This window comes from Opisthocomus hoazin, chromosome 4 (assembly GCF_030867145.1).
Source record: "Opisthocomus hoazin isolate bOpiHoa1 chromosome 4, bOpiHoa1.hap1, whole genome shotgun sequence".
Classification (NCBI taxonomy): domain Eukaryota; kingdom Metazoa; phylum Chordata; class Aves; order Opisthocomiformes; family Opisthocomidae; genus Opisthocomus; species Opisthocomus hoazin.
In genome coordinates this window covers 66,591,634-66,610,966 of record NC_134417.1, presented here as the reverse complement: position 1 = coordinate 66,610,966, position 19,333 = coordinate 66,591,634, and the positions used below count along the sequence as shown (strand labels likewise).

At 44.1% G+C, this 19,333-nt stretch overlaps 1 protein-coding gene across 5 annotated transcripts in view; it reads left to right on the top strand.

Moving 5' to 3' along the window:
- Positions 1 to 19,333, top strand: part of DYNC1I1 (dynein cytoplasmic 1 intermediate chain 1) — a 199,695-nt gene that overhangs the window by 107,697 nt on the left and 72,665 nt on the right. For all 5 annotated transcript variants that reach the window (XM_075419308.1, XM_075419310.1, XM_075419312.1 and 2 more), the window contains 4 exons: positions 2,641 to 2,730; positions 11,571 to 11,733; positions 12,883 to 12,982; positions 17,708 to 17,833. In XM_075419308.1, the coding sequence (XP_075275423.1) occupies positions 2,641 to 2,730; positions 11,571 to 11,733; positions 12,883 to 12,982; positions 17,708 to 17,833 (479 nt within the window). The remainder of the gene's footprint in view (positions 1 to 2,640; positions 2,731 to 11,570; positions 11,734 to 12,882; positions 12,983 to 17,707; positions 17,834 to 19,333) is intronic.

Below are 19,333 nucleotides of genomic sequence, written 5' to 3'. Positions count from 1 at the left end.
AACCTGCTACTAAATCACAAGTTCTACATTTGCTACATTGTCCCTATCCATTACCAAATTACAAGTGAGGCAATAAAAAATGTAATATGCTGCCTGAAAACCCCAAGATTTTCAATTAAATATTGGTTTATTTTTGGTTTGCTTCCTGCAAGTTTTCTCAAATCGTTCCCCTTCTGAAACTTCCCAGCACAAGCAGACAGGTTGGAAACAGGTTAAAAATAGAAGCTGAAATCCATATGTAAACAGCTGATTCCAAGAGCTGGTGCTCTAGGGAAGGAAAACTTGTAATGCAAGACTCACAAAACTCTTGTGGGAGTTGGCTTCATTAGGTATCCACCATAAGTGTGTCTGTGTGCATGTATCTGTGCAGCACTGCGATCCTATCTGTGTGTGCATACGTACCTGAGGTTAGCCGAGTATTCACTCCCTGCTGCGCCAGCCACTCCTCTCACTTCTCATACTTCTCATCTCTTCTTTGAAACTGGGAGTGCCTCTCTCTTTCATATATCCCCATCTCCGCTAGCGTCGCAGACTGATGGCAGAAAGACCTTTTTTTACCCCTCCTGTGTGTGTACAGCGGGTGAGCTTTTCTTACTGACTCTCTGCTGACTGCTTTGGATGTTATCTGCCTTTCGGCCAGCGGACAGAGCAATGTGTTTACCCTGCAGAACTGAAATGTCCTGGCCTGCTCCCTAAAAGCTCATCTCTGTAGCTCTTCTACATGGGTACACAGGGAAACATAATTGCCAAGTGAGGCCTCAAAGGGAGGCATTGTGAACACCTTTACCCTCCTCCGAGAGGCTGTTTCCTCTCACGGTCTGAAAAGTCCCTGATAAAGGGATGGCACTAGATAGTGGTGCTTTTAATTCTGGAAATGCCTCCCTATCCATGCTGGATTCCTCCTCCCTTCCCAGCTTGGGAAGCACATGGTTATCCCTCCTCCCTGACGACTGTGGGGAGCCGAGCTTTCCCTCTTCTCCTTGCTGCAGTCAACAGAAGTAGAAGGAGTGATGGCAGACCTTATGCCAAGATTTCTGCTTTTTCCCAAGAAGGAAAAGTATATGTGTCCATGCTGAGACACTTCCTTACAGTCTGTGGCTAAGCCATGCTTTCTAGTCTCTAGTCAAGATGTCAGCTAGCAACACGCGCTCTAGGGGCTTCTGGGGGCAGAAGTCTTAGGGTAGACAACGTGGTGGGAATAGTGTGGTGCCTATTATGCTACTGCAAACAAAACACAGCTGCGTATTACTGTTGGCTGAATGCAACCTGTCAGCACCAACGTCTCCCCAAGACGCTGGGACTGATGGCAGCCAGCCTTCACAGGAGAAGGTGCTGGTAGCCAAGCAGTTGGAGGAACGTGGCGTGTTGCCCCCTGCCCACTTGCAGGCTCTGTTAATGCAGCGGTGTTAGAGCGGTGAGTGTGCCTGGAGAAGCACCACGTCACAAGGCACCGCATGGTGACAGACAGATTGCTCAGAAAGCCCCAAAGGAGCTGCAGTAGTTTTGCTGATGGCTGGATACCCCGGGGCTGGGACAACAGGCGTTCTCTCACGCGATGGACCAACCCAGGGCACCAGTGGTGCTCGCTATGCCTTGATGGCTCCGGAATCTCTCAAGAATAACTCTTCCATAGCCCACAGATTTGCTCATCCTAACTGTTAATTACTGTAACTCACTCTTGTAGCACTAGGTCTATTTTCAGACTTGGTAGTTCACTGAATCAAGAAGGCTGAGCGTCCCTACCCTCTCATGAGTGTGAACGGGTTGGGTGTCATCCCTGGGCGCTGGAGACTGAATCACGTTGCTGTAGCTGGGAACAAGTAATGAGGGTTAGGTAGGCTTTGAGCCATTTTTGTGCATCGCTGTCTTTTCAGCTCTGCTTGTATTATGTTTTGGTCTGGACAATCACAACCCTTGTAACTTCAGACAGACATCAGGGAATGAATGGTTTACCCTCCTGAATAAAATGAGAACATGTGAGTGTGGGGAGAGAGGGGAAGGGAGAGAGGCATTTGCATAGGTCAGAAAAGGTCATTAAAACATCTGGCAGTAGTAACTGACATGTGTCAAATTTTAGTGTTCATTAAATTTGTATTAATGCAAGAATGGTTCTTAAGCTCCAAATGCCACTTTCAGTTGCTGTGCTCCCCTAGTTGATGGTGATGACTTTTCAGAACTGTACCATGCTTGTTTGCTTGCTAGTGGCATCTGACCTGAGGTCAGATTTCTATTTAACCCCTTCCTGTAGGTCAAAAGACAAATTAATCTGGTGAGAATTGAATTGGAAATGAGGTATCTGGATAGCAGGTGTCCCAACCATGGAATAGCTGCCAGGCTGAAACATGTTTGCATCTGTTCTTATGCCATCCAAGAAGTCATCTCCGAGGTCAGAGAGATACTCAGTGGACATCTGACATGGGAAGTTGCCACAGGGACTACAAGTGGCAAGTGCCCTGTGTTAGCAGATTATCTTGCAGTCTGGGGGAAAATGTCACTTCAAGTATAAATGCAGACCTTTCCATTTATTGTGCACTTTTATTTACCTGTGTTTACCACCAGTTTATAATCACAAAAAAGATACACTATTTCGCTCCACCTTAAAGAGATGAATGTCACAAATCTTTTTCTTCCATTTTCTAGAGGATGAAGATGATGAAGAAATGGTGGAGCCAAAAGCACAAGATGACTTGGAGACTGAAAATCAAGACCAGAAGCAGGAAGTGAAAGAAGGTACTTTTAAAAATGAAAAGGATTTTGTTACAGCTTTAAAGGACTGAATCCTGCAAGTAGTTACTCTCACAGGTAGTTTCCATTATTGAGAACACTGTGAAATCGAAACAGTTACCAGTTTTATTGATTCAGAACCGCATGAGTAGCATAAAAGCAGAAAATTGTATCCCAGTGACCCAGCTGTCAGGTCTGAGAAGCTTGTGAAAGGCACAAGACTTTGGTTGTTTAGAAAGAGCAACATGTCCTCATAATTTGGGAACAAAGCAGAGATTCTTGGATTCCTGGACTGGTGCTTACTTGTCCTCCGGCTCAAATAGTCTGCTTACATGAAAGATTTAAAACATGAATGCCAGTCATTCCAGCAGCTCCATAAAGTTGGTTGGTCTTCAGAGGTACTTGGAGCCTGTAAATGTCTGCCTGCTTGAGAGCGGCAAGGTTAAACCCACTGGTGGTCAGGAGTCTTCCAACAGAAAACCATTTCACTGGAAAATGTTGACTGTCAAAATCAAAATTTTTGTAGGAGCTGCATCCAGGGAACTTAAGGTCAAAGCTGAAGCCAGGCAGGTCCAGCCCTTCAATCTATGTCTCTGGATTGAGACATTCTCCAGGGTTACAAGAGACAGAAGTTCAGGTTACTACTTCTTTCCAGTGCAGAAAAGAGACACGTGTCACAGTGGTGAGTGTCAGCACCGGACATGGTAGAAGTGCTGGGTGTCTCTTGTTTGCTTCTCTTGGGCCCATTCTAGCTTTCACAATTAGAAGAGGGGTGTGAAATTTGGTCTTCCTGATCTGGGAATTTACTAGAGTATTAGCTATTCTGGTGTGTCACTTTGAGCAGTCAGTGCTCACCCCTGCAGCTGAAATACCTGCAGCTCTATTGTGAGAGGAAATGAGTTTCTTCTCCAGCATTTCTTAGCTCTGCGTCGCCAGGACTGTTCACAATGCTGTTTGCCCTCTTGAAAGGTAACTTACTTCCTCAGGTGGGGTCTAAGCCACTTCTTGCTGTAGTGATCGTTATCAGGATGGTTCTGTGACCTTGGCTTTGCTTTTCACAAGGTAATTTCATTGTGGGAAAAACATGGAGTCATTTTACAGAGAAGCCTGTGAAATCGTTAACTGTGAATACAGCGGTGGATGCTGCTTTCTCATCCAGGGGAGCCTGTTATGATTTACATCAGTGTCCAAAAAACCTGTGTGGTGTATAGTGCCCACATTCACTATCCTCACAAGCTGAAGTGAGTGGTAGTACCAGTCATGCTGTTTTGATTGTAAATTGATCTTTCTTCCCTCTTAAGAGCATCCTAAAAATCACCCATGCCATAAATCCTGCGGTGTCAGTTGCTCATTAGGTCCTTGTAGAAACACGGAGCGGTGAGCTCACTCCTCCCCCTCCTCATCCTTCTGCTTCTCCCACTGCCCCCAGCCACCGCTACTGTGGGAAGAGGGCAGCAGCAGCAGCAGCGGTGACAGCAGCAACAGGAGTCACACAAGAGTCTGCAGAGGCAGAGCTGAAGACATCGGCAAGAAACATGGCAACACAGAAAAGCTTACTTTTTCCCTAAAATTATCCTTCCTGCCAAAACTGTGAGGTCAGCTGACATATGGGCTCTAGCATTCACTGGACCTAATGCAGTATCGCTTTTGCTGATGATAACAGGAAGCCATAAAATATTATATCACTGCACTTATGCACTGTCCTGAGTTGCTGAATGCCCCTCTAGTATGCAGCTTACAGCTGATCCCACCTCCATTTATTTCCATGTAAAATAATGCTAGCACTTATACCAGGAGAGAAAGCACAAAGTCCTGCATGAAATGAAGAAGTAAAGTATCTAAATACATTTCTGAACTGATTTATTTTGGTTTTTTGTGGGCTTTCAAATTAGCCTTTTATATACTGTGCTGATCGAGTGCCACTGCCAACACCTTTTATGTCTTTATTGTGTTTTAGTCTCGGGGCAGTGCTCCCTTTCTCTGCCTAGCAGAACCCCCAGAAACAGTAGATCAACCGGGCTGGTTTAGCACTAGTCTCAGACACACAAACTGCAGGCTGTAAAAGCAAGGCACGGCTTGTTTTAGCAGAACCGGCTTTGTGAGGTGCTAACACTTGACTGGGTTCAAGGGAGAAGAAAACTTGCTCGTTGCCTGACAGAAAGCGAACTTGACCTGCAGTATGTGTTGTGACGGATAAGACAGTGGTGTGCTGGTGGCTGGCATTAAATGCTGTGGATTGCATGAAGCAGTCGTCCCCAGATTGACAGGGAACGGAGTCCCATTTTTAGCGTTCGGTATCATTCTCTCGCTGTTGGCTTTAGCCCTTTCACCAACAAAATCCTGTTTTCCTCTCTGTTGTAATCACCCTTCTCATGTTCTGAGCAATATTCAGAGTTTGAAGCCATCGTTTGTGTTTCATGGAAGTGATTAAAACCATGTTACAAGTCAAACAGAAGTTTAGAAGAACATTTCCTGTTGGTGCTGCACTCTGTGTGCCTACTCAGAATTAATAGCTTTTCTGCAAATTAGCACATAATGGGTTAAAAGCATGTTTATGTTGGCATTAAGTACTCTGGCTTCTTTTTCTCTGCAAGGCAAGACAATATTTTGCAAACTTTTTAAAGAATCTCTAATAGATATTATAGTGGCGCCATTCACACTGCTATATAGTAGTTAAGGCTGTGTCAGCACTTCCATTATGAATCCTGTTTTTCAGGGATTTATAACCCAGCCGTAAAAATTTGCTCTGGGCTGAAATTTGGTTTCAGCTCAGGGAGCACATTTTTTAACAGATCAAAAAAAATCAGCATGGCCTTTTTTGAGTTATAGGAGTGTAAGAAAAAAAACAATGGCAGAGAGAAGTGCAGGGAGAGAAAGGCAGACAATTTTTTCATGAATATAACTCAGAAATAGGTCAGGATGAAAAATAAAGCTTGGATCCAGTCTGTTCAGTCTCCCTCTCCCCAAGCCAACAGGACAGGAGTGCTCTATTTTTAAAATGGTGTTTTAAGAGGAAATGCAATTTTTTTTCCCCTCTGTGTTTATAGGTAGTCCTATTTATTTCTACAGACATTCATTGCATGCTTAATTTCCTTGTCTTTCACCTGCACACCCCAGAGTTGCTCTGTGGGCTTTGGGGGGATTATTCAGCAGTCACGGCTGTTTGCAGGGTCTGACCCTATTTCTGGACCTGTCTCAGCATCACCGTAAGGCACACACTGCACCTGCAATCCAGCAGCCTGTCTGGCACAACACCTCATGCGGCGTTTCAATGCCATGTGCTCAGGGCAGAGGAGCAGCTTCAGCTCCCCAGAGCGTTTCTGGAGTGGGAGGTGAAGCCCTGGAGTGTTGACTGTTTGAAGCATGTAAAGCCTTGGGATCCCCTTGTGTTTCTTCTACGGGGCTGCCTGTTGTCACCTATGTCTCACGGTCTCCCCATCGTTCTTGGAAGAGCCAAGTGTGGGGTACCTGATGGTGAACTGGGCTGGCCTCTGCCTGTTCCCAGCCTCTCTGACCACGTAAACAAGAGACGGTCCCAGACTGTGGCATCAAGTGGGCTGGGGCTTCCCACCACCAGAGCGCTCCGGAGCTCCACCTAAGGTGCCTCTTTGTATCAGTGGAAACCACACGAGCAGCAGGATGGGCTGGGTCTTGAAAGTGGGCCTCAACCTGCGTTTATCTGAAGCCGTGGATATATCCACAGAAACTTGCATGAAAGGCTGCGATGAGGGAGGCCGGGATCTGCAGCTTCAAAGACCTGCCGTGCCCTGCTCTTGCCCTGGCCCTGTGCATGCGGCTCGGGTTGTCCACGCAGCAGGCTGCAGTGGGGGAGATGGTTTAGCTCTCGAAACCTCAGGCATCAGTATCGAAGAAGCAGGACAAGGCTGCTGGCTTTGCCCCTGTGATCTCTGAGGTTTGTAACAGCCTGTAGCACCACGGTTTCGCTGCCGCTGACACCGTGGTGAGCCCGGGTGTGCTGACCCATCCAGCTCAGTTGCGCTCAGGGATGGTGCTCAGCATGGCCCCTGGAGAAGCACGATCAGTGGCAGCAGCCCTGCCTGGCACACATTCGAATCTAAGGCTCTGCACCCAGCTACTCCAGAACTGAAAACTCCCTGCACACACCTTGAAATCTCCCTTTACACCTGCAGCAATTGTGCCATGCAGGGACTTGCGTTTTAAACCCAACACAACCAGGGTATGACCCATATTAAGTCAGGTTATGGTACATATTGAGCCTGGTGTGCAAGTGAGAAGCACAAGAAAGAACAAAGGGATGGCAGGCTATCAGCAGACAAGGACTTAAAGCTGCCGAGAGCCCCTTAGCACCTTGCAGTTCTCACGCTGTACATTTCTACCATCCTCGGTCGCCAGCACATGGGTTTAAATACACGCTGAAAGGAGTAATATGGCTCTTAAAAGAGTTTTACTAATCTCCTTCTGTCTCTCGTTATATCTCTGGACTCATAACAAGGCTGCTTCCTGCTTTACTTTTTTTTTAGTTCTCCCTTTCTTTCATTCACTTTTTCTGTTCTTTTGTTCTTTTTTGCCTTTAAGGGACTTCATTTCTTTTGTCAGGTTTTTACAATTTCTTAGGTTTCAGGAGAATACTTTTTGTATTCTATTATACTTATTTAAATATGGGTCTTCTTTCTGTTTTGTTTTTTTTTAATAAACATCTTTTTGCCTCCTTTGGGAGAAGACTCAGTTCCTGGCTTTTAAATATTTGTGAATTTAATCCTGCACTGTTATCACAACTATTTTTATTATATTTACTACAAACCTGCTTCTGCCAGATAAGAACAAGTCTGCAGCATTTTTGATCTTAGTTCCAAAAGATCTAAGGAATTCTTTTCACATAATTTGTTTTGTTTTGTCCGAAGAAATTTGCGGACAAAGGGTGTGATGTGAAATATGGTATTTGTGGGGATCATGTTAAATCACATATGAAATTAAAAAACTGCTCTTATTTTTCAGAAGTAAGTGTTGAATAAATCTGTTGCTTTCATGTCAGGTTCAATTTTTGTTACACATTCTAGACCTTTTTGCTCACGCGCAAGTGAACTATGTCTTTCATTACGGATATACCTCACATTTTCTTCCCCTGTGATGTCCTCTGTGCATATATAACTGCACGGTGCTGTCATTTTAAATGCAAATTCCATTGTAGTTTGTATAGTATTATACATTAACATGAGTACAGGGCGTCTTTGATACATGCTGTTAACCTCAGAAGCCCAGAGTCACCCAGACAGCACTCTGCTATTGCGGGTGCGCGATCCCATTGATGTTTCCGTGGGTCTGTGGGCAGAGGGGATGCCCGGTGGCCCTGTTAGGCAGAGCTTGGTGGCAGCACCATGGGTGCTCCTGCTGTGAGCTGCACGGGGCCAAAGATGGGTTCGGCTCCTCCAGGTGGGAAGCAGAGCACTGGCACAATAGTTTATTATGAAGCTGTGGTACAGAAACAAGAGCAAAGTATGGGTCTTCCTTTGCAGGAGCTTTCATTGCACTCCAGGCAATAAGCACGTAACTTTTAGCACTGGTAAGCTAAGCATCGCACTAGGCTTTGTTAGACACGGAAGGTTAGATAGATGTGGTTTGTTTGGTTTCTGCGCCAGGGACAGCAGATACTTGAAGGCAAATGCTGTACTCTTACAGGGAATTTCTGAAGATATTGTCACATCACATAGGTCTCTGTGACAAAACAAAACAAAAAATACTTTGATCAGCTACTTATGTTTCTCAGAGTTTTCCTTCAAGAGAGCCTTGTGTCTCCTGAAAGCTGAGATCAAAGTAACTGTAAGCTCCCAGATAGGAAGAAAAATTGCAGAAAATTACATAGATTCTTTTTATTTTATTCGAGGTAATGGACAGACAGGGAGAAGGAGCAAGGGGAAAATGGATGTGGCTCTGAAAGATAAATGGTTAGAAAATCTTCATATTTGAAAGAACAAGCCTGTCTGTTTTGGTTTTTTTGCTTGCACTTCGTGTATTTGCAGTAGCTGCAGCAATGTTTTACACTGGAAAAAGTAATGATGTTAACATTCTTGTAAGAAGAGATTGCCTCAAATAAAACTTCAGAGGCAGCTGAATGAAAGATGAAAATAAGGTTAAAATATGAAGCTTCATATCGCCAGGGGGCATCTGGTGTGTCAGTCAGATGAATGAGGTAAGCTGATTTATGCCCTACAAACTTTAGCCAAGGTGTTTCTGATGCCGAAGAGGGTTTAATAGACTGCTGGCCTCCCACAGATCATTGCTAACTGCAAGGGAGATTTTGCTGAGGTAGAACTGCAATCATGTGTGTCTCCTTTGCTTGTGAACACCCCACAGCTCCCAAGCTGTTTTTTTTTTTCCTTTTCCCTTGCTATTGATTTTTGGTTGTATTTTTTTTGCCAGTTATAGTCGGCAAATGGCCGAGTAATAAATTTATATTTCCAGGCTGTAGAGAGGATTTGATTTAGCAAATAATTTTTACCATTTGGAGCAGTTTAAAATGAGTTTTCCAGTTGCCTTTGCAGTTATTTTCTCCCCTTTCATGCCGTTTTGCTGCATGGTCATGCTTGTTGTCTTTGATTCTCGGAAAGCAATGCTTTAGTGGTGACAGTGGGACATTGCCTCATTACAGGCTTCCTTGCCAGATGAGTTCCCTTAGTGCCAATTGCTATTCAGCAGCGGATGCTGCAATAGGTCAACCTGTACCTTTTGCTAGTCATTCTTTTTTTTCACATGCATTGCTTCTGTCTAAAGCACTTAGAGGCAAATTGTGCTCCTGCCTTAGTAATTGTTGCTCTGCTACTCAGGGGGACCGTGCGGGGGGACACAGATATTCTTTGGATGTGTGGAGCTCCACAGGGACCACTAACCCAGCGGTAGGAGGCAGAGAGCCAAGGCCATAGGAGATCATCAAAGGCTAAAGTTTCTAACTTCTTAGCTGCTTTGTCTCCTGAGGGCCAAATTGCTCCTCCGCCTTCTGCGCTTTTCCTACCCTCTCTATATTTAACCCAGGTGTAGCACAGAGATTTTGTCTTTCAGAGCTAACGCTTTGACCGGTTGAGGCAAACCTAAGCTTGGTGATAACAGCCTCTCCTGACCACAGGCAGTGGTCTGAGACCACCTGAGAACTGGGGGAGCTGAGTGCTGCGGTAACGCTGACCCTGTCACCACTCCTGCCTGCTGTCACGCCTTTCAATCCATCCCTGCCCCTGGGGCTGGCGGGGGCTCCTGCTTGGGCACCGGAGCTCACAAATCCGATGTGAACCACAGGAAAATCAGACGGCGAGCGAGGGCTACGTCTCCCTGACAGCTGAAAGAAGCTGTGTGGCATGGCACAGCAACTGGAATATAATTTCAAACTGCAGCATTAAACTCTGTTGCCCATTGTTTAAATAAACATTAAGATACGTATGACAGGGCTGGGAGTTAAACTTCGATGTGTACCGGCTGTTCTCTGAGGCACTGTGCTGAATTATCCTTTTTTAGGTGCTGGCATTTTAACCCAAAGCCTAGGGAGACTGCAAGGTCATTTTCACAAGTAAACACCTCAAATCTGTAGTATAAAGCCAATGAGAGAGACCTTTGGTGGACAGTTCAAGTACGAGTCTCTCTAATTTTGCAATAAATCTGTTTATGATATGCTCTTTGTCTATCTAGTTATAAATTTGGAACAAAATTCTGTGTTAGCATAATTCCTGTGATGTCAACAGAGCTTTTCATGCTGGGAATTGAAGCTAGTTGCAGGGTTGGTCTGGTGTAATTGTGAAGATACTAATGGCATTTTTTGAAATACAAGTTATTCTGAAATATAACTAAAATGATGGTTTAATAGCACACGTGAGCAAAAGCATAACTGATATACAAAATTGCCACAATATCAATATGACCCTGTTAGGGTAATTGAGAACAGAATTTTGCATCATAGTGGTAGCAGCATCCCAATTTCCTTTCCCTCTGATGCTCACATTTGAGTTGGAATTTACCAACAAGTCATTAAAATAATGGAGACATAGCATTGGCGCATCCTGCAAAGACAGTATTTTTCAAATGAAGGGCCATACTGGAAATATTGGTTTGGAAGTAAGGGTTTAGCATCTCTGCCTACGTGTAAAGGAGCAACTTCATCTTGTGGGGGCCAGGCTATCCTGACCCGTGCCCAAGACGACTCTTACCCCCTCCCAGGACATCTTTGGCCACAGCTCAGTGGCATTTGTTGCTCTGGCTCTTAGGATTCCTCTGCAAGGAACAAAACTGCCTTAAAGAAACTGGTGTTTGGTCAGTTGCTTTTGATCTTGCTGCCTCAGAGGATTTCTTTGGTTATTTACTTCATTGCTTCACAAAAGCTCTAAAGCGGGGATAGAATTTATCAGTGACACCAAGGAGAAGTGGGAAGAAGCGAAAGGGGAGACTATGTGAGCCCTTTTAACACAAAGAACTGTAGTACAAGTTAAGAAGATTATTTTCTCTTTGGCTCCTCTGACAGGTCCCCTGTTACATAAGTGTTCTGGTTTTTTGAGTTAGGCATTGCCTAAACGTCAGTCACAGCTATTTCCTGAAATAGGAACACTGAGTTTATTTAATTTGGGGGGTTTAAGTATTTTCCATTTCAGAATAATAAATATATAAGATATAGGATCTTTTCAATGTAAATGCTGCATTCTGGGAATATACAGGAGTATGTTTAGATATACTAAGAAGTTCTTAGTCATGATTTTAAGAGTAAAGCTTGGATTTCTGTCCTGACATTGCTACGGCAAGCTTTCATGTCAAAAGAAGCCCACTGAAGATGTTAATTCATTGGGAAAGGGGCGAAATGTCATACTCTTAACTACATTTTTTCATTTTCCAAGCTCCTCCTAGAGAACTGACAGAAGAAGAAAAACAGCAAGTTCTCCATTCAGAGGAATTCCTGATATTTTTTGACCGGACAATACGTGTAATTGAGCGAGCTTTGGCTGAAGATTCAGACATCTTCTTTGACTACAGTGGCAGAGATGTAGAAGAGAAGGATGGGTCAGTTTGGGGTTTGTTTGCTTTTGTAAAATAACCTTTATAAAAATAATTCCAATGACAGGAAGCCTTAATTTAAAAACTAAACTAAACATTTTTACAGTTACAAAAAGTTTAAAACCTCTCCGTGAAGACCTGGGTTACTTTGTTAGCCTAAATTATTTTGTAAAATAGCTTCATGCTTTATTGCTCTGGACTTTTTTCTTTGATGAATTATGCAGTTGGTTTAATTTTTTGGTTTTTTTGGGGATGAAATTTCAAATTCTGAAGAAAAACATTCATAATTGAATTCATGAATTGAACTTGCCTATATAGACATGCATGTGTATGTTCCAGTGTGTTTGTATCATATTTTACAAATTCAAATTGCTGTTGTTTATATTCTGCTACTGCCTCAGGTCTGTAATGGATCCCACTGTGCTATGCATTGTGTGGATGAAAACGATGATCTCCCAAAGCGTTTGGACTCTAAAAGCCTAAAACGAGAGCTGACAGGTTGTGTATTCAGCAATTGATAGGGGAGTAGAAGAAGCAAAACTTGTTAGTATGAGGGGAAGTATTTAGATCTCAACAGCTGTGTATCCGTTGAAGCCTCATGGCAAATCAGTAGCTGTGTAGCACTGAAGTTACTTACTGGAAGCTACTATAGAGCATCATCCCTGTGACCAGCTAAAAGTAGCAGTGTGGCAGCGTTGGACCAGCACTGCGCTTCAGTCCATCCTAATTGTGCCAGAAGGCATCCGCCGTCTCCGATGCTGGGAGGAGGTGCTGTAACTTTAAGATTTCAGGAATCGAAAATAACAGAGCTTTGGTTATAGCTTGGAGATGAAGATCCAGGAAAGGGGGAGCTGGACCCCGGGGCTAGTTTTGATCCTGAGAGACAAAGGTGACAGAGGTGGCCCAGGGTGACCCAGAAGAGTCATGAAGGCAGTGGGAAGTTAAGAAATGTAGTTTTGTGAAACATACATAAAATCTGTTCCTTGGTGCAGGTTTGTTACTCTCAGCAAGGCAATGAGAGCAATTAAATCAAGGTGGCAGACTTCCTCAGGCTGGGCAGAGACTTGAGAAGCAGTAGTCAGAAACTTCTGCATTGCTTTTCACAGCATTTGAATGCTGGTTCTTCAAAAAGTGTCACTTTGTTTGAATTCACAGAGATGTTCAAGCAGGAGCCAACCTTTCCTTTAACCGTCAGTTTTACGATGAGCACTGGTCAAAGCATCGTGTTGTCACCTGTATGGATTGGTCTCTTCAGGTAAGATGTGAAGCCAGGAGATATGTTTCCATATCCCTTCCAACTTCTTCCAAAAAAAATACAGCCAGCCTCAGTTTGCCCTTTGTTCTGCAGACTGTGATGTTATTTTTTAGCTAACAGCAGGGCCCTGAATGAGTGAATGCATGTTTCTCTGTATGGAAGGGTAGTGGGCAATAATGAAGCTGTCATTTTTTTTGTATATGTTACTTGGTCTTCAAAACCAGGATGTCAAATTAAAACTATAGGTTAACAAACAGTTGTGGTTCTGGTTAGAACAGAACCAATTCTCTTTTAGTGATTTTTTCTTACAGCTAAGTTCTTCTAAATAACTGCATTTTTCTGAAGCTGGCTGTGTATTTTACAGACAGTGTCCGCTCCAAAGCTGATGACACTGCAAGTTTATAGTTTTACTGAGCTAACTGGAGGAACGGAAGGCAGAAAAAGGCCCCTGTTTATAATTATTACCGTAGCAGCCAAGGTCACTGACAGACCTCTTAGGTCCCACCAGTGAGGAGTCATGAAGGGTTGTGCTCGCAGGGAGGGGAGGACAGGACAGGTGACCGACACTGACCAAGGCGCTATTCCACACCATGCACGCCGTGCTCAGCTTAAAGCTGGGGGGTCACGAGGGTCTCACTCTCTTCATCCATGGCCGCCTGCTGAAGAGGACCCTGCTCATTGTCCAGCCTGTGATCCTGATCCAGATCCCGATCCGTGCATTCCTGAGCCCAGTTCCTGCCCACTTCTGAGTCCAGTCCGGGACTTCCCGGTGCTGCCTGGCAGCTGCTGGTGGGACGCCAGCGCCCGGCACCCAACTCTGGGAAACTCCGTGTCGGTCTGGGATATTTGGCCTTGTTTCTCTTGTTATTAATATTAGCAGTATTATTAGTGTTATTAGTAAAGCTGTTTTAATATTCAGGTTTTAAGTCTCTCTCCCTTTTCCTCCTTTTCCCCTTCCCATGGTGGGAGGCAGGGGTTCGTCGAGAGCATCTCCCAGTCCGGTTATGGCCACCCTGCTCCCCTTCCCCTTGCAATGGCAGCAGGGCTGCCTCCACCCCTCCAGGTGCTTCTCAGGTGAGGTGGGAGCTGGCTGTGTGGAGCATGTGGCAGGCAGCAGGGAGGAGAGGTGCTGGCGGGTCCCACCGAGCATGGCCGGTTGGCTGTGCCAGTCTGGCTGGGTGACCGGCTGCGGTGCACAACAGCCAGCTGCAGAGGGGCTGCTTGTAATACCCAGCTGGCACCCGCGTGTGAAATGAAGGATTTATCCCTTTGCTTTCATACAAAATATCAGCTTAACAACAGGTATGCACTGGTGTGACGTGGGTGGCCTTCAAGCACATATGGATTTCCACAGAAATCAAATATAAGCCTGAGGAAACACTTATCTTAGGTTGTTCACTTGTTCAGGGGCTGGAAATTACATGGAATTCTTATCTGATATTTTCATAACAGGCAGCTCTTACTGTATTCCCAGGGCAGCAAGAAAAAAAGCCGCCTCAGAAGAGCACTGCCAAATGTAATTGCTCAGCCCCTGGGGCTCGAAGGCATGTTCTGCTTCCCACCTCTTTGTTCCAGGGTGGCCCCTCCTGCCTTCCCTGCCGTTAACTCTTCACGCTCGGCTCCCTGGCACCCCGGTGGGGGGTTCTCCATGGCAGGGGTCTTCTCCATGCCGGGGAGCATCTGCGTGCCACCCTGCACCAGCTTGGGAGGAGGGACTTCTCTCCTCCCTTGCCTGCTTTGGGGTGTATCATGCAGCAGGAGCGGGAGCTGGATGGACGTATTTCACCTCACTGCTAGCTCTGCTTCTCAGTGGCAGTGTCCAGTATGCCAAAGGATAACTTGAATACTCGTGGGAACTGCAGAACACATTGCTTAATTTTCTGTGATAAAACTTGCTGCAAAACAGCCTGGAGGCAAATAGGAGTTTAATCAAGCAAAGGACCTTGATGCATTGATTAACCAAGTTATTCTCTTCCCAGTCACATGTAAAATATGGTCCCAAACATGTGGGATCATTCATACCATTAAAGCTAACCCACTAGCCCCTTGATTCTTCTGCAGAGCAAAGGGAAAACAGCTTAGATGCTTCATTAAGGATCTAAGGGAAAGGCCCAACAGACTGAGTGTAAACATAGAGAGGGAGTGGGATCACCTTGCTTTGTCCATGAGGAGGCAGCTTAGCTCATCTAAAGTCAAGAAAACCACAGTCTCGGGCATACTGCTGTGTCTCTCTTGACTCTCAAGCAGCAGCTTTGAATGCTGTTTCCCACAGCACCATTTCCATGTCGTTTTCAGTTGCAGTCACAGGACAGATGGGCACCTGGTGAGGACTGAAATTCTGTAAATGCAAGTACATTGAGTAAGCAATGAGTGGATTTAGGATGCTGCACTTAGCTCTGTTTTTTTAAGAGTCAAAAAACTTCAAAATGGTGTTGCCCAGCTCACTATGACCCCAGCGCCTGTGTAAACTTGAAACTGTATTTCCAGTCAGATGCATAAACTATTATTGCAAAACTTGCATACAGACCAGCAAGATTTGAGTCAGTGTTTGTTTATGGTCAGACATGCTGCCAACCAGAACATGCTCCTAAACTTTCCAGGAGCATGAACCAGCCCCAAGGAGCCTCTAAACTGGTGCTTCAGACCTGATCGCAGGCCCTAGCTGGCTGCAGCCGTGCCAGTGGATGGGCTTGTCACTTCTGCCTGGCAGGGTACCTGTCCCTTCACCAGTGTGGGCTCAGCTGCTGGTGTGAATGGTACCTAACCTGTTCAGCCAAAACAAGACGCACTGGCAAGAGCCTACTGCACATGCTGTTGACTTGGACCTAGGCCAACGTGGGGCGAAAAGGTTCGAAGGAGAAGCTGAGCTCACTGTTCAGAAGTGGTTGTAATCTCTGTTGTGGAAGAGAGAGAGAGAAGAAGGGGGTGAGATGGATGAGAGCTGTGAAGGGCAGGCTGGCACAACACTGTCCAGGGTGGTGGTGTTTCAGATGTGGGATTAAACCACCCTCAGGTCTCCCTCAGTTCTTGAGGAGGGAGAAGAGGTGATTTGTCTGCTGCAAGCTCTAAATCTCATGCAAGGGATTTGGGTGCTAAATTACCCTTACAAGCTGTGCCAGCAGCCAGGGTCTGCTGGGATGTACATACAACCCAGATAGACCTGTCCCAAAATGGGGAAGAGGCAGCTGTGGTGGCCACGTGTTGTTGCTGGTTCTCCCACACATGGGTCCAGGCTCCTTTGGAACGATGAGCTTGAATAGAAAAATCATCAGCTCCATGATATTATTATCCACGGGGAAAGAACAGCTGCTGGTGGCAAAAGTTATAGCTGTGCACATTATTTCTTCCAAATGGATTTTGAGAGCAGAGAGGTTCAAACCCCAATGATAATGATAGAAAGGGTGGTGGGATTTTTTATTATTTATAAAATGCCTGGTGTGGACCAAATTCACAGTTCCCAATAGCACTACTTGCAATTTCTTTGTCCCACTTCCTTTACATCTACCAGCTGTGCTGTTCCCCTATGAAGTGGTGAATGGTTTGGCAGGAATTTACCTGGGAAAGGCAAAAAGTGACAATAATTTGCGGAGATCATTGAGAAATTTTGAGGGAAAGCATTCATAGTTTACAAGAGGAGCGTGTGGGTCCTGTGGAGCTTGGGCTGCCAGCTCCCTGGTCTGCAGAAGCCACATGCTTTTCTCTGGACATGCCATAAGGTCCATTGCCTTACTTTGACTATTTAGAGGGAAGGACAGAGGCTACCAGAGGTGCCTAGTGTCAAACATGTGAGAGTGGAGAACTGGGTGCTACTATGTAGGCAGAAAGTAATCGATATTTTGTGGGAAAATCGTTACTTCTATGGTGTTTTGAAATGATGCAATGTCATCAACAGACTATGAAAACCTGATTTTTCATATATGATATTGAGTGTGTGTGTTTATATGTGTATATATAGAAACAGAGCAAATACATATGTGTGTGTTGCATACCTACTTCTATAGACCAGCGGATAATGTGTGTACAAGAAAATATTGACCTGATTTTAGAGTGCTCTTTGCATCAGTATTACTGAGTCAATGGAATTCAAGGTCACCCTGTGCTTTACAAGATGACCTCAGCATCTTGCAAAACTGAGCTTCTGTGAAGAAAAAGTTTTGTTTGCTATTTGAACCATCAAGAAGAGATTTGAAGTTGATTCTACGCAGAAGTGAATAGAAAGAGTGCATAATAAAATAAGAATGAATAGTTTTCGGGGATGCTGAAAAAAACTGTGAATTTCAGAATAAAAGCAAGTCAATGCTATGGTCACAGTGTTTTTATTATCAAAAGCAATTAATGCAATAGTTTGTCCCTGAAGAAATGGTTAAGTAAATACATTCGAATTACTCAAGCTTTCACATTTTTCCTCTTCCTTGCTTTGCATTTCCTTTATAAATCTTTATGAATATCCTGCTAGTTGTCTTTTCCAATAATTACCTGTAGAAAAAAGCACGGCCTTTGTGGTATCTGAGAATAACTGATAGAGAGCAAGGAGCAGGGGCTTCAGGAATGTCAGGGATGAGAGAAATATAAAACCGAAATGAAGCTGAATACTGTGATTGGACTTAGTGTGTAATATAATTAGAATCAGATATTGCACATGTAGTGTGGGATTATTTCTGTCTCGTCTGATTTTGCATAGGTTCTTCATTATGCATCTGATTTCATTTGCTTTTTTCTTTCTAGTACCCCGAGTTGATGGTTGCATCTTATAACAATAATGAAGATGCTCCACATGAGCCTGATGGGGTAGCCTTGGTATGGAACATGAAGTTCAAGAAAACCACACCAGAATATGTTTTCCATTGTCAGGTAAGACTGAGAAAGCCGCTAATTTCATGCTAGACAAAACAGAGTTTACTACACAGTGCATCTGCCCACTGTTTATATGAAGAGATTGAGGTTAAAATCAGGCATTTTTTGAAAAAGTACAAGTGGCAGTCCAGTGTTTTTAGAAGGCAACCAACCTCCTCAAACAATACGGAAAGCCTGTCAGGGCTGCGTGTCATTCTTTGTCTATTTAGAACAGTCCCCAAGAGATTTGGTTTATAAAGCCCTTGCACTTACGAAGTAACTGTGGTGTACCACTTCCTCATCCAGGCAGCAACATGTGCTTTCCCACCCACATTAGCTTCCTCGCATCCTCTGCACTCCAAGCTGCCTACTCTTGCCTTGGTTCTGCTCAATATCATGTTTTGCCTTTAAAATTGGGAAGTACACTTTGCATTTTGGGGCATGCATCTTACAGCTTGATAAAAATGGTCTCGATTACAAGGACTACTCTACCAGTTCCTGTTTGACTGGCCTTTAGGTTAGCAAACCAGTGTTTCACGTCACTCAATGCTACTTTATGACCATGCTATTTTAGAAGTTTATAGACAATTCAAGAATAGCTGGGTGTTTGACTTCTATAGGTCTATTTAATCCTCTTTTGCCACTGCTTTTGTGTATGAAATGGCACAGTCTTGTATTGACCGAAATGTTCTGCTCACTGGCTCTATCTCCATTCAACTGTCCAAACTGTGGAACAGGGCTTGGGCCAAATTTCCAACCTCTGCATTAATATCCTTCTATGGTAATTAAATGCAGGACAGTGGTATTCAAAAAGCCATATGGAAAAGTTTCTGCAAGTAAAACTTAACAATCAGAGATTAGTAAAATGCAGATTATTCTGCGGTAAAAATGACTTCTCTTGAAAGGATATGTATTACCTGGCTAATTGTGTAAGCTAAGTGTCATTTTACATTCAAGGACCAAACATCTTTTTGAACTAAGTTTATGTTTGGACTTGGGTACATTATCAGATGTAACATAGTGGGAGGGAGTTGCTGGGATTGAAGTTACTGCTTCAACCCGATTAAGTAACCTTTAATTCTGGGCATGTTTTTCTAATTTGCTATACTGAAAAACAACTTCCCGAGGAGTCTAGGCCTGCACAGCAAATACGCCATACAGATTTATATACATATATATGTGTATGTGTGTGTGTGTGTATGTTACCTTTGAAATGAGAACTTGTATTTTTCTGGATATCATATTCGGCAGACTGATGTGTTCTTTCAGACTGCTTAAGATCTTAGCTCAGATCCCATGTTCAAATTCTTCTAGCATGTACATGCAGCTTGATATTTTAAACAAAATATTCAAGAGAAGAGATTGCCCATTGCATTTTCAGGAAGAATAATCCTTAAACTAGATTGATTTTGCAAGATAATAACCAGATTCAGGGTAGCCCTTCTGATTACATGAAGGGAAGATTGACTACAGACATAGCAATGTACTCCATTAATTAAAAATTCTATCTAGTTTTAA